A 16,377-nucleotide genomic window follows, 5' to 3' on the forward strand; every position below is an offset into this window, starting at 1 on the left:
GCCATCACTTCCCCTCTTTTCACCAGACCTCAACCTCTGTGACTTTTGGCTATGGGGGTATCTCAAAAGCACTGTTTATGGTGATAATCTAAACAATTTGGCAGAAATGAAAAATGTGATACACTGACATGTCTGTAACATTCCTCCTGATATGCTAAGAGCTGCTGTTGAGAATGCAGTAACAGGATTTAACTTGCTTTCGGAAAATGCTGGACGCTACATTGAACATGCTTTGTAACACGTTTCGGAAACTAATAAACACATTTTAAACAGATGTTTTCATATCTTATTTCATTTAATAATATTGTATACAGCACCATTTTTCCCCTGGTGGTGAGTTTTTAAACTCTTCTTTTTTCTCACGGAAAATAAATTACCATAACCTCCTTTACACCATTCCCAAGTTTGATAACATTTGGTCCGGTAGTTTTCCTTTTATGACCATTTCAAATTGGAAATTTAATTATAACCACCATGTAAATTAAACTTAAAAGTTTGACAATTTGGTTCAGGTCCCAACTTTAAATATATATATATATATATATATATATATAATCTTTTACATTAATCCTCTTAGAAAGAATGTTTTAAGAAGCTAATTTTTCTCTCGCATTACAGATTGTATAAAAAAAACATGATCTTTAATATGACAATGTCACTCGGTGGTAAAGAATAAACACTGCTGGACTGTTTTATTTATTTGTCATTTAGCAAAAATCTTTTAATTAAAATATTTATCCTTTGGACTTTGCTTTAAACTTTATTTATAGTTAAAATGACTAGAAAGTGAAAAGCTGTCTTCAGCTGAAACGGAATTCATGTAATTGATATTTTAAAAAATTAACAAGAATGCAAAATTTATGGAAGTCTAGCAATCGAAAAATCTTTATTTTTTTGTGTGAGCACTGAAAATAACTGTAGAAGGAAAGAAGAAAATTAGGGAGAAAAGTATGCAAAAATTTGCAGGGAAATTTGGATGTCAGACATACCAAGATGTTTAAAAAAGTTGGACGCTTTTGAATATACTTTCAGGATACTTCAAAGAATTTAGGTGTTCAAAGCGAAAACACTTGGACGTGTACACCAGCAAATACCATCAATTAAACTTGTGTTAACAGAAAAGACAAAAACTATATCATTGCAGATTAAAGTGAAGAGCGACTGATTTTAGACTATACGGTTATATAAATTTAAATTACATTATAGAACATCATATCGTATCATAAATGGAGAACCCCATGATTTTCTCAGACGAATTATTTGAAGATTCAAGAGTTTATCCAGTGATGTATGTGGATGTCACCTAAAGAGGTTTTTTTTTCCCCTCTTGATGAAACAGCGGCCGAGTGGTAAAGTCGCTGAACACTGGTAGTTCGGTCCGAGGTTCGAATCCTGCAAAAAGGCTGGCTGCATGGGCGTTTTCCTCATGTATAACGTGTATGCGAGCCAGTTTCCCTTAGAAAGTCCTCCACGAAGGCATCTCTCCCCTTAGGCAGATAGCGCTAGTTCGCTTTGTCGTAATTAAATAAACCAAAACATCTTGATGAAACCAGTCTTTCCTTTCATCTCATACCTTCAAAATGTTTAGCCTCTAAAGCCTGATAAAGGCTCTGATCAAATACTTCGTTAAGAACTTTCTAAGGGAAACCAGCTGGCATACACAGTACACATGAGAAAATCCACGAAAACACCCATGCAACCAGCCCGTTTACCGGGATTCGAACCCCGGAGTGAACTACCAGTGTTCAGCGACTTTATCGCTCGGCCGTTTGTGGTCTTTTATGAAATGGAAGGCGATAACTTTATTTAAAATGATTGTCAGATATACCAAGATATTTCGAAAAGTCTGATGCTTTTTAATATACTTGCAGAATGCCTAACGAAAAAGAGCAAGAATAAAGTAGAATGCCTGAAGAAAAAGAAAAGAAAAAATAAATTTTTGCATAAAATTTAGTATTTTTTTTTTTAAATTTAAAACCTTTTAATCTTAAGATATTTGAGTCTTGGGATTTCAAAAATAAAATATTTGACTAAAATATGAATAAAGTTTTAAGAAACCAAATGTAGGATAAATTGCGTAAAGCAATAGGCACAATGATAAAACTGTTTAAAGCAGTGTATGCAAGTCATCGTAAGTTAAAATGTCGGTTATACATCTCTCTTATTTATATATATCTTTTCTGAACGGAACATTGAAAGGCGTGTTAACTGTGCTTTACTGTATTTTCTCTTTTAATATATGCAGTTTTCAAACGCATCGTAGTCTGGGTTGCAAATTATTCTTCCGAAAGAAATGCAATTCAAATAAATAAAATTAAATTCTGGAAAATTTATATTAATAAATATATTTAAAATGCTCAGTTCGAAGGAATAAATAGAAAATTTTAAAACAATTATCTGAAGAGACAATGCAACACAAACACTTAAAATAAAAGTATAAAAATTTAAAAATTACCTAAAACAATAACTATGACAAAAATATATATATAAAGAAAACTATTTGAAAAAAAATAAACGCTACACCTTTATTTACGCAGTTCGAATAGGTAAATGGAAATTTTTAAAACAGTTATTCGAAAAACCATGCAATTTAAAAAATTAAAATGAAATTCGAAAAAGAAAAAATTACTTAAAATAACAACAGTTATAATTAAAAATATAATATAAAGAATATTATTTGGAAAAAAGGAACGATGGTGACTTTTTTTCCTCTCACGGGAAAGAAAACTAGGTTGCCATATATTAAGTGTGTGTGTGTGTGTGATTATGGCAAAGCCTCGAGGGCTATCTGCCTAAGGGAAGGGATGCCTTCGTGGAGGACTTTCTAAGGGAAACTGGCTCGTATACACGTTACACATGGGGATGCCATATATTAAGAAGTTCACCAAGTGAACTATTCTTGGCACAAACTGAAAAAAAATTGCCAACATAAATTTGTGAATTTCTCCGTAAATTTTGCTCCAAATTTTACAAAATTTCATATTTAGGCGTAATTTGAGTTGTAGAATCGAAATATGTAAAACAATTGGTATGTTATTTCAGAAAAAGTCCGATTTTGTCAAAATAACTATGTTAGAATAGTGCTATAAATAAATCTAATATATATCCTAAGTCGCGCTTTCGAGACATGAAAAACGCAATTTGAATTTTGTCAATCGGCCCAGTAGAACAGGAGATATAGAACTGTCCCACTTTTTTTTTTTTTTTTTCTTTAGCAGTGTACATGAAAATCTTTTGTGATATGTATGGGCCAGTCAACAATGACAGCAAAGCACTGACGTGTTTTCCTTGAAGAAGCCATGTAATTCTCAGTAATTTCAATTTGTAGGGATGCATCATGAATGGCTCATATTCTCCACTCACAGTAAGTTTAGACTAACTACAACAATATGGCATGAGAGTTGCTGCAAATATTGAGGAAATCACAACAGTTTAGCATCTGTTTGGATAAAATCAGAGTATAGTACTGATAATAACTTTATGATAAAAGCACATAGAACATTTATAATTTTTGTCATTTTGAGCCTACAGATATGTAGGGCAGATAGACAAAAAGTTCCCAGAATTGTGTTGTAATTCTTTAGTACTACAATACATCTACACATTTACTTAATCACCTTCAAACCAGGCTCTTTTAGAACACACACTTGCTCTACTGTTTCTGCCAATGCTGAAAACAACGCTAAAAGTTCTGTTGTGGTGTTGGTCTTATGTCTACTAAAGTGTCAAAACAGTTACCTTTGAGGCCCATTTTGATCTCGAGGAAGAGCCAAAAATTTAATGGTGCTAAATCTGGTGAACAAGGAGGCTGGTGGATGAGTGGAATGTTCTTTTCTGTGAGCCATGCTTGCACAGCAATCGAGGGGGAGGCATTGTTGTGATGCAGTAATCATCCTCCTTGCCAATTGGCAGGTCGTTTTCTTTGGATTGCTTCTCTCAGTCTTTTCAAAATTTGCATGTAAAAAGGGCTGTTAACAGCTTGACTAACTAGTACAAATTCATAGTGCACAACACCTTCGTTGTCGAAAAATGCAACGAGAATAACTTTAACTTTTGTTTTGAATGTGACATAACATGATTTCTTTGAGGGAAGGACATTGTGTGCCATTCTGATGGACTGCATCTTTGTCTCCGGGTTGTATGTGTATACCCAAGTCACATCACCAGTACCAATTCTCTCAAGAAATGTTGGTTTCTCTGTACTTTTTTCAAAACATTTATCCACAGGCAATTGCCGAGTTTCCATTTGATCTGGATTCAGCAGCCGCGAAACAAACTTTTCACGGTCATGTTTCATCTTCAAATCTTACAGGATTACGTCAATGGATCCATGAGAGATCTCCACTTTCTGCGCCAACTCATCGATGGCCATTCTTCAGTCTGATCTGATTAATTGTCTTACTTGCTCGACCATTCCTTTGTTTCTGGAGGTTGAAGGTCTCCCATTATGGCTCTCGTCTTCTAGCGATTCCTGTCCAGCCCGAAATCTTGATAACCACTCGTAAACGGATGTTTTCTTTAAAGAATTATTCCTGTAAACTAGTTGTAAGGCTAACAAAGTCTCTGAAGCAGATTTCCTCAATCATCACACAAACTTGATGTTAATCCTTTGCTGAAACTTCACCATCGCACCAACTAATCACCACATCCTCCTACCTTCAGCTTCACTGCCTGTTATGAATTCCACTAGTAAATAAATATAATTGTAGTAAAAAATAAATTATTTGTGGTGATAGAGTTACAGCGAAATTTCAGGAACTTTTTGAGTGCCCCTCATATTTTAAAACCATGTAAGTCTAGATTATATCATTTAATTTTGTTTTAATGCAGCATTCAAAATATCTTTTATAATAACCAGTTTTATAGTACCCAAATGTAAAAGATAAGGATTGATATAACCACATTTCAAAGAAAAACTTGCACTTCTCTGAATTTTAGTTAAAAGTTAAAAAATAACTGAATTTTTGATTAAAATATGTAAGTTTTTGCTCTGTTAAAAATGTAAAATTGCACTGTATTTCAACATATATACATAATGTAAAACAGATGTGAAGTTGAGTTTCTTTTTTATTTAAAGTTCAATAACAATAAATGCTAATTTATTGATTTTACAAAAATTTTGATACTGCAATGCATCATAATTATTCTCAGGTTATGATAAATTATAAATAATTCTGCATTTCAATTAAATAACAAAAGCTGTCTTGACCTTTTTTTCCCCCTTTTACAAATGTTGAAGAGAGGAAAATATTAAACTTCTCTTCTCATATAGTGTCAATTCAAATTAATTCAGCGTGATTAGGATTTTGGTCTAATTAAGCAACTGATAATTTTGAGATGGGAAGGGTACGCCCAAATACTACAGCTTACACATTCAAATTTATTAAATTAATTACATGCTAAAATCCAAGTATGTATTCAATTGCAGATATTTTTTCCCCCGCAAATTATTTCCATTACAATATACACAGTAATCATTTTTAAAGGTAAAGTCTGTTCATAAAATAATTTCAATTCAGTTTAGTTCTTCTTTAAAGTAAGGGAAAAGGGAAGTGAAAATACAAGTTTCAAAAACATACCATTTTCCACATTTTTACTTATTAACAACCTAAGAGAACTCAATATTGTCATCCGCAAGGGAGCTTCATCTTTAAGAATTACACCAAGAGTTTGTGCAACACTTTTGAAGCACTAAAGAGGAATATAATATTTATAAATTAAAAACATGCATGCTAATGCAGAAATTTCAAAACAAACAAGTAAAGAAATTGCCGATCTAGAAAACTAAGATATAAAAAACAGATACGCAAATGTGTAAAGAGTTAACAATACACACATAAAATAAATCATTTCTACTTATGAATGTTACACATATTTACAATGAAACAAAGCTAAAATTATACAGGAAAAACTAAAAACAGTTTCATGGCAAAATGGAAGAAAAAAGATAAAAAAACAAATACTATATTCAAATCACAACAATGCAAATATATGTAGTTCATTAAAAAACGTTTCTAACACGTTAAAACTTCATACATCAAAATACAAAAGAATATTACACTCAGACACACAAAGTGACAGATAAGTGCAGTGTCTGAAGAGCACATTTATAAATGGTTCAAAAATACACAGCAAGTTATTTCACTAAACATTCCAGAATGACCAAAAGCCTTTCCTATTAAAACACTGTACAAAGTAAATGATCTGAAATCTTCAAGATTTTGAAGATTGCAGATTTTAGATTATCAATCAGTTTAAATACAGCAAGACATGGAACAGGGCCCACAATGTTTTTTGGCAGCAAGGGAAAATCAACCCAAAGGTGTATTAAGAAGTTTAGGAACAGTGGTATTTTCATTTTAAAACAGTCTGTTTTGGAAAATAATAAAATAAATGTTATTCAGAAAATAATTAAAATATGCTTTAAACATTATACATAAAACTATAATTTTGATTATTATAAAAACAAACAAACATAACTACTTTATTATTCTCTTAATACTTTATTTTTCTCTTGATATAAAGAACCTTAAGATGAATAAAGCATCTGAATTTTCAGCATTTAAGCTGTTCCTGTTCTTACTTAAAATAAATTTCATGTGTGATAACTTTTAATTGCATATATAAGTTGAACCGAATGTGGACGAAATGCTAAAGCCAATTCTTTTCACTAATGAATTGATTCTTGTGCAAGTGAACAAGGGCTACAACTAAGAGTGAACAAAATCAGCATCACCAAACTTATTGATTTCTCTCTGAAATTATGTTATTTTTTTTTTAAATAAAAATGCATATTTGTTACTGCAACTCTGTAATCAAACAAAAATGTTATTGTTATTTATTTTCAGTTTATATTTCATGCATTCTTCAAGTGTCCATTTCATATTTATATCTTATAATTTATTTATCTTATGAACTAAGGTGGGCACTCGAAATTAAGAAATGGATCACTCAATGACTCAAGAGTCATAGATTGCCGAGGCCTGAATGAGGTTTTCATTATCCAGACGTTATTAGATCCTACTAATAAAAAAGAAAAAGTTCTGTATATTTCTTCCTCTTTTTCTTAGCAGTCTGTCATCAGAAAGTCATCAGTCAAATATGTATGTATGTATGTATGTATGTATAATTCATAAACAGTGATAAAAAACAATGGAATTAAAAAACACACTTATAAAGGAAATTACACGTATGAGTATTTCTTTTGAAATGCACCAACTTCCATCAAATGAATTACCAAAGAAAATAAAGTACATAAATTTGAAGACAAAAAATGAAAAGCATTTAATGAACTTTTTAACAAATACAAGCCTAAAAGTTATTACCTCTTTCAAATCTGTTGGTTCTGTACAAAAGCCAGGAAGTAAAGACCATACCTAAAAATGAAATTCACAACAAGGGCAATATAAATTCCCATTTTCTATAGCATTTTAACATACTTTTCATATTTTCTATGATTACAAAAGATCAAATAAAACTTCTATTTTAGTTCGGATTTCTTAATTTTAAACTCAAGATTTATGAATAATGAGTGAAGAGCAATAAATATTTTGATAACATTGAAAAATATTCAATAAATAAAATATATACAATATTTCTTGAGGTAAAAGTGGGGGGGGGGTGGGGGGGAACATAAATTTTACAAAAATGCTACGTCAATTTTATTGAAACAAAAATTCTGCTACTAAATTTAAATACCTTAGGATAGAATGTATTAATAGAAGGAAAATGCAGTCTTCCGCTACGTCAATTTTATTGAAACAAAAATTCTGCTACTAAATTTAAATACCTTAGGATAGAATGTATTAATAGAAGGAAAATGCAGTCTTCCCACTAATAAAAATCACACTTTTATTGTATACAATAGATTGCTTAAAATACTTAATTAAAGGGCATAATTAATATTACAACAATAAGACTGGACTTTATCAAAAATATTTTAGCTATTTACAAACTCATGTGATGTAATGAGGATGAAAAATTTGAGCTCATTTTTGTGGCTCTTAATTTTTTAAATTATAATAATTTGCAATATTTCTTTAGTATGCAATCAGTTTATTAGAGAACATGAATATAGTTTAAAAACTTTCAATCAAATTTACCTGTGAACAAATCACTTCATATAGTTTTTTTTCCACAACTTTTCCTTCTTGCATTAATACCAGAGCTTAAATGACAGAAAAAAATTGTTAATGTACAGTGACAAATTTCTTTATATTCCTTCAAAGATAAAAGCAATATATGAAAATTATAACATATATATAAGTTCCCATAGTTTAAAGAAAAATAAAAAGCTGCTACAATAATAATAATAAAAGATTTTTTTATTAAAATGTAATAACTCATACAATATCTGAGAAACAAAAAAAGCAGTCATTGATAAATTCAAATTATTTAATCAAATCAGCATATCTTCTTCAAGATACTTACTTCTACCTGAGCTACATTAAAACATTTTACAATAATAAAATTTTAGGTCATAATTGGAATAATTGGAAAATTGGAAAACCTTATTTAATAGATGAATATACATATTAATAAGCTAGCAGCATTAACTGGAATTACTGCCTTAGACCTTCCAAGACTGTAAGATAAATAAAAATAAGCCCTTTTGTGATTCACTGACTTTTAGCACTAATTTCTATATTTTTAAACTATATTTTTGAAGCCCAATAAAGGAAAATATTAGACAACAACTAAAATTAATGATGAAATTTTTAATTATCTGCTCAAAAAGATCTTAATGTTTTTCTCATATTCATCAAGAACTCTCTTCAAGATCATTGCAATCAACAATGTGCACAGATGTCACAGAGATTTTCATTGAGGTACCTAGCAAAGAACTCACTTCAGGAATTTAAGTGGTCATAGTATTTTTAGTGAATCTTTGATTATGGTAACTTGGCGATTTTTTGGCGAAACTTTCGTGACTAACACTGCTACAGCAACCTGCTAGTTTTGTTTTGGACACCATTTTGTTTTTATGAAGTAAAGGCGTGTTTTTTTTTACTCAACATTTTTTTTAACAATCTGCCAGCCTAATTACGCTTATACTAGAACTTTTACAGAACAAAAATGCTTAATCATGACGAAGATTAGGTGCAAAATTGGGAGAAAGTGCAGAATCGCAAACTGCTTGCCACGTTTTTAAGAATTGCACATACACGGTATCCATATACACGTCGACCTATTTTCACTTAAAAAAACATTCCAGAATTGCACAAAAATGGCATTGCGCACACTCTTGACTTTATCTATGTACACATCAACCTTTTTTCACTCAAAAAGTCAAAGAAAATTGACAAAAATCCAATTCTTTTTACTCTTGTAAAAAGCGCCAAACAAATAAGTATGCGATTCTGCACTTTAGCTGCAAAATTGTTTCTAAGTGCTTATTAGCTAAAATCATGATCAGAATTTTCCGGAAAATGTCACATTACATGCCTCATGATCTCTCATTTCTCTGAGATAAAATAATCTGTGATTCGAACTGTGTACTTCTCAGATTACTGCTAAAGTCCTAGCTAACAACCTTTATCGCCTTACCAAAATGTCGCGAAACTACCTGTTACCATATTCCAAAGATTAGCCATATTTTTATATCGATGAAAAATGAAACTACTGTGTATGCAGTGGTACAGATGCTTACACAGAATGATACTAAAAATATTCTAATCTAGAGATAATGAAAGTTCCATACTCAAATTTCTAGTGTATGTGATGGAATTGTGGTTCTGTGAAGAATTATGGTTCCAAGATGCCTCATGCTATGCAGATGTATGATAATGTGGAAAAGTGTTTCGTAGAAGATATGCAAAATAGAAAGTGAATATCAGCAAATATATTACTGAGATTTTAGAGTATTAGATTTGCTGTCTCTTCCTTATTTAAACAGCCCTTGTTTTGTAAGCAGTGCCAAGATTATCAATAAACCACCGAAATAATCAGCAGCTTTAATCACAATCATTTATAGTTTGCTCATTACAAGAAGAGCTCCAAGTAAGCCACATGTTATTGTACGTTCTTTTTCCGTATAAATGTTAGCAATTCGTGATTGCTCATAATTCTCTCATCATGAGAAGAGTTCTCAGTATTTAAGATATTAACGTTTCTTCTTTTTTAAAATAATAATAATAATAAATAAATAAATAAAAAAAATGTTTAATTTAACAAGAAGTAGGAATGTTCTTCCAAGAAAGACAAATTTTATTTTGGATCCAAATAAGCAAAAATGATCATTAAATAAAACTACAATCAATGAAAGTATTTGGAGGTGCAAAGGAAATGCATAAATTTTGAAATTGGTTCAATAATTTCAAAATACTCTTTGTAACAGTGCAATGATTTATTTACTGTGTGTGTGTTAACAACTTGGACTTTATGAAAATATAACTATTCACTGGAACAATTTTATTACAGAGGTATGTTCTCTAGACCTAATCTGACAACTAAATTAGTAAATAGGTGGTTCTAAAAAATTAAGGATATTAATGAAAATATGTTCATATGGGGGGAAAACAAAGCCAGTGGGGTTTTTCATTACATTTAGTAGTAGAAAGGAATATTTAGGACTGGAAATGAATTTTTTTTTTTTTTTTTTTTTTTTTTTTTTTTTTTTTTTAAGGAAACTGGCTTGCAGTGTGTTACACATGAGGAAAATCATGAAAACTTATTCAGCCCAATCTTAGGTCAAACTACCAGTGTTAAGTAATTTTACCATTCAACCACAAGTGAGCCAACAGTGGCAGAGTTGCAATAACATTAAAAAACACTCAATCAGAAATCCCCATTACTCACACAGAATCCAGATGAATACCAAACATTATTTAATGCAATTCATTCACCAATGGTAGTATTCATTCACCACTAGCATCACTTATGATGATGGTTCAATATAAGTAGCAGGATATTGCAAAGGATAACTTGACTGCAAATCCAGATTAAACAATGAGGAATTATGAATACTGATACTGAGGGAAAAGAAAAATCTGATTGCTTTTGAAAATGCTGCTTGTCATAGATAGTAAGGGTGCTAATGCATAAGATGCATCAGTTCTATGTGTTGTGACATTCAGCTTGACATCCTCAAATTAAATATGAGAAGCTAAATTTGTTTCACAAATTAACTGCATTTAGACCTATAATTAAACCTTTAGTCCACACATCAGCTTTGGGAGGGGTACAATTTCTATATTGAGAAAATTTCTAAAGTTGGCTTAAAATACTAGTTGAATGGAACATGATAAAAATCCTATTCTTCCCACATCATGACTATTCAGAAATTGCAACAATCTGCATGACTAAATAGTCTATATATATCCTGAAATTTACATAGTTCACATGAAAAATTTTAATGGTGGTGTATTTTCCTTTGTGCATTAGTGTAAATTAAAAGCATTTTCATATTTTGTCATAATTATCCAGATTAAATTATTATTAAATTTTTGCACTGTGAATACTTATATTCATTATTACTAAATCTGTAAAAATAATTCTTCACTATAGTTACTATTCATTTGATTAGCTAACCAAAATACTGTTGACTCATTCCATAAATTATGCTGCTTTCTGCAGCAGTCATAAAATAGTTGCACTTTAATGAGTAAAATTTATCTTGCTCTGAACATTTAAGTAAAAATTAAATTGCTACCAACTTAAAACAATAACAGTTTTAATTTTTTTAAACCAAATCTTGTATGGAAAAAGATATTTCACAGAAAAGAAATTGTAACTAGTAATATGTCACCTATTATAAATATCCTGATTTCATACGTATGGTGGATTAACTTTTTTTTTTTTTTTTAACATGGGAAACAATGAAACTTAAATGATCATACCTGATAAAGCTCAATACAGTCTTCAATTTCAAAAAAAAAAAAAAAAAAAAAAATTGCTATAATTAAATTAAGAATTCAAGAAAAGGATGAGAAAAGTTTGTAATCAGTAACGGGCATTATATTTTGGATTTAAAAATAAAAAGCTAAATTTTTATTTCATGCTGAAGAACGCTTAAAACATGTTTGCATTATATAAGAGGGTGATTTAGTATATGGTTTAGTTTATAATAATAGTAAAACGCATTTAAACCAAAAGCTTTCCTTTCCTCTTTTCAACTATTAATTTCTATTACATAAGATGGATGCAAAAGGTTAGAGTGCACATGTGTTTTTTCATGTACTTATGAGGAAACTGTTTTATAGATCAGCTGTGCATACAGTTTATTTGCATTGATTTTATATATACAATTACTTTCAGACATTTTTAAAGTATAATGGATGGGGTCCAATAGTCCTGGAGTATGTGATCTACAAATTTTAATCTTATTTCTCAGATAGTGCGCCACTAAAAGTTTAGTTTTAAATTCAAATGTGAAATAAAATAGTGGTGAAAAATGATTAAAACAACTAATTTTTAATACCACCATCTAAAAAATAGATAACTAATGAAAAGTGAAAGATCGCATACTATACACCCACAGCACTTTTTATTATGGTAAAATGTATGACTATCAGTTTAACCACTGAAAAATACAAATTTACCCAATTAATAAGTTAGTCTTTTTTTTTAAACATACTCAGAGTTGGTGATTAATATTGTATTAACCTAAATATAAGACAATACTTCTTTGAATCCATATCCATTTTATATATACAACTTTACATTTTTCTTATTATCTTTAGAAAACAACTTTACTTCACCTCAAGATATGACAACAAGATCATTTAATTTTATTTTTCTCGCAAAACATCTTACACATATCAAGTTTATATATATGAAGCTTCTGAAAGGATGATCATATTGAAAGGCATGAGATTAAACATATAAACTTTTCCAGAAAAGTGATTTCCCAGAATACATTTGAAGGTACACTCCAATATACAACTTTTTACTTCCGAGATTTAAAATATTATGTGTAGTTACAAGTAGTTTGCAATGTTACAAGTAGTTTAGCCAATCAGAAGCAAGTTAGAATACAATCAAGAAACATCTTCTGCTATTACAGGAGATAAGGCACTTGGTGTCCAACCCAGGTTATTGACTGAAGACTGTAAGCTGCTTTTGCAGAAATCTGATACATGTATTTGACAGGGTTTAGTGAGAATTTTTTTTCAAGTCTGGTACCAATATTACATGCAACCCTCTTTTTTAAGTAAAATAGTCTCAAAGTTTGACTGTCTTAATCACAGCTGGAAAATATACTTTAGAGACCTGAAATTCTGTTATGTCGATTTCATTAATATAAAGGAAACCACTCAGAATTTAAACAATGGCCATAGAATGCAATACATAATAGGACATCTTTTTACTATAAAGTTATCCACTGAATTGATTCTCACTATGCAGTTGCATTTTATGCACACATATACTTTATACACATGATGATTTGTATATACATACCTTGGTTTCTTATTTTTCCTGCTAATGGCAAGAAGTACTGAATAAAGAATTTTAGTTCTGTTTTTTTTATATTATCACGTAGCAAAGGCAGTAACCAACTTCTAGGAAAATCAGGCTTATCCCTGAAAGAAACAGATTTAATAATCTGAAAACTTATATTCAGGATCTGGCACATAAATCAGGAATAAAGTATAGCTTGTTCTTTAAAATCACAGTAGCAGATTTTTTTTTTTTTTTTTTTTTTTTTTTTTTTTTGTAATTTAATATTACAACAATGAAATTTATTTCAGTGGAAGAGATTTCAAAAAAACTAAAATTACCAAGATTAGAGGAAATTTTTATATTGTATTTTTAGAATACAATTATGCCAAAGAAAACAATATGATATAAAACCTGTTATGAAGAACAGTAGAACTCATTCATATACTAGTAGAACTCATTCATATACTATCAGGCAAAATAATCTTTCAACTAAGATAAGCTCATTGTACGGATCTGTGTATTCAAATTCAAGTGTAATTTACCTCCAAAAGATAAAGTATAAATATTTAAATTTAATTCTACAGTACTAAGAGTTAATTCTTCTATAAATGCTATTTCAGAGATACAATCAAAACTTTGAGAGCCAAAGTAATGAGAAAATCTTTGGTAGAACATGAAATTTTAATAATCATAGAATGACAATTTTAAAATTTAAAGAAAATATATTTTTAAAATAAAAAAGACACCCCTTTTAATACAAATCATAAGTACATGATAAAAATAGCAATAATCAAGAAGAACACAGTGATAAATTAAAATTATAATGCTTACACTGCATTGCTACGAGGCAAATTGTTAACATTTCTGGAGAAAAGGGGGAACATTTAAAAACTGATGAAGGGCTGACTGACTACTACCAACACTGAACGTTTAAGCATAAACTGAAGTAAATACTAAGCTGCACTACCTAACAAATATAGGAAAATTACCTTTGTTTTGAGACTGAATTTAATAGAACACTTCCTTATATTCTTACATGCTTATAATTTTTTTTAAAAAAAATTATAGATACTTCTAACATATTTCTAGAAAAACAGCCTCACTGCCCTAAAATTAGAATAAGCCAAATAAAATTTGTTCTATTTTTTTTATAAAATTAAATTTTAAAATATTAAAAATGAATAGTAAAAATGTTTAATTACATATGCAACAAAATGCATAAAAATATAAGTATAGCAGAATGCCAGTTACCTGGATTCCTTGTTATTCTTTCAAAACTATTTAAATTCAAGCCTTTCGTTGCTATTAATGAGTTTTCTAATATTTTTCAATGACAGGTTTGATTGTTTAAATAATAAAGTAAAATGAAATAGTACATAAAGGATAAAATGAAACAGTACATGCATTTTGAGAATCTTTTAGATTTATTCAGAGTAATATGTATGGCATGTTCACTGATTTACAGTCTTTCTATATATATGTAAATTGCAAGTCAATAAATATGACATATCAATATTATCATAACATTTGGGGAAAAGCTGTTTGCAAACATTAATAGAAAAGTTACTGTGCCCATAAAAGGCGTTATCTGGCTTCTATTTTCATAACAGTTGGCTGTAGAGTACATCTCAATTATAAAAATGTTTTAAATGATAAATATTCAGAATGGACTCTCAGTATTTACTGCTGTATCTACTCAAAGGTAAACTTACTGTTAAAAAAAAAATTGGCTGACAATTTTTAAATCACCAATGGAATTTGCAGACTTCAAATGCTAATTTACAGTTGGCCAAAATATTCATGGAAATTTTCAATGGTAAAATTAAAGAAAATTATGATCCTGATTTTTGTTAAAAACTTTTTAATGATTTTGGTTATACTGATGATATGGATCTTCATTAAAGAACCACTTTTCCACAGAAAATGCACACTTCAAAAAATAAAACGAGTATATTCAATAACACTTCCTAAAACATAAAAAGCAATGCACCAAGAAGGAGTTATATGAATGTGACAAAACTGCACATGCCAATTCCTTACAATAGAATATGCAAATGATTAACTTTTGGCAGCTAATGACTGCCTACCTGGAGCTCCAGTGCATTAGAACAGAGCATCTGGATGGTGTACAAAACAGAGGACATTCCAATGATATGGCATAACTTCCATGGGAATGTGGTTCTGTCGACCCACATGGACTATGCTAATGCGTCGTCTCATTGGTGCTTATAATCCGAGGCTTCTTTATTAATAATCCAGTGTGTAACAAGGACACCAATGACTACAATGAACACTGATAGGTTATTCAGCAAACTAGAGTTAAGGTCATGAAGGACATATTATGTCAACTGCACCACACCATTGCACAGTATCAGGCATATTCAACCTGGGATCTCACAGACTGGAGTACAGATGTTTTCAATAATAAGACCCACTTTGAAATGAGCCCCAATGACCAGTGAAGAAGTTTCTGAATCCATCCAGGACAGCAGTGTGTGTTTGTCACACAGCCCAACAACAAGATTTTTAGAATGGGACGCCTTTTCATTTGATAGACAGACTCTATTGATTGCCATCCACGACATCTTTAGAGAATGGGGGTTCATCAACAAAATTCTACACCCTATAGTGTTGCCTTCCTTTCACAGACCCCTGGGCTTACATTTCAACAGGATAATGCCTGGACACACATGCATGCCTTTTCACTGCTTTTCTTCATGCTTCTTCAATAGTTCTCTGGCTGATGCAATCAACAGATATTTCACCAACACAGAACATTTGGGCTCTGATGAGCAGACGTCTCTGATCATCCCAGGATCAAGGCGATTTAATTTGCCGGTTGGAATGTGTATGGCAAGCGATCTTGCAAGAAAACATCCACAAACTCTATGAGCCAGCCTGAAAACAGCTTGTATCAAGGCCAGAAATGGGCCAACACATTATTGATTATTTTTTTGCTCTTGTAGCTTTATTTCCTGAATTAAACATTCAACTCAT

At 30.5% G+C, this 16,377-nt stretch overlaps 1 protein-coding gene across 2 annotated transcripts in view; it reads right to left on the minus strand.

Moving 5' to 3' along the window:
* The window catches only part of LOC118184747 (RRP12-like protein), a 139,356-nt gene that overhangs the window by 58,640 nt on the left and 64,339 nt on the right, over window positions 1–16,377 (minus strand). For both annotated transcript variants that reach the window (XM_085823674.1, XM_085823675.1), the window contains exons 15-18: window positions 13,399–13,520; window positions 8,103–8,167; window positions 7,326–7,376; window positions 5,580–5,691 (exon numbers count right to left, since the gene is read on the minus strand). In XM_085823674.1, the coding sequence (XP_085679800.1) occupies window positions 5,580–5,691; window positions 7,326–7,376; window positions 8,103–8,167; window positions 13,399–13,520 (350 nt within the window). The remainder of the gene's footprint in view (window positions 1–5,579; window positions 5,692–7,325; window positions 7,377–8,102; window positions 8,168–13,398; window positions 13,521–16,377) is intronic.

The sequence above is a fragment of the Stegodyphus dumicola genome, chromosome 9 (genome assembly GCF_044657685.1).
Source record: "Stegodyphus dumicola isolate Sdum_Otavi_A_Nest chromosome 9, ASM4465768v1".
Taxonomy (NCBI): Eukaryota; Metazoa; Arthropoda; class Arachnida; order Araneae; family Eresidae; genus Stegodyphus; species Stegodyphus dumicola.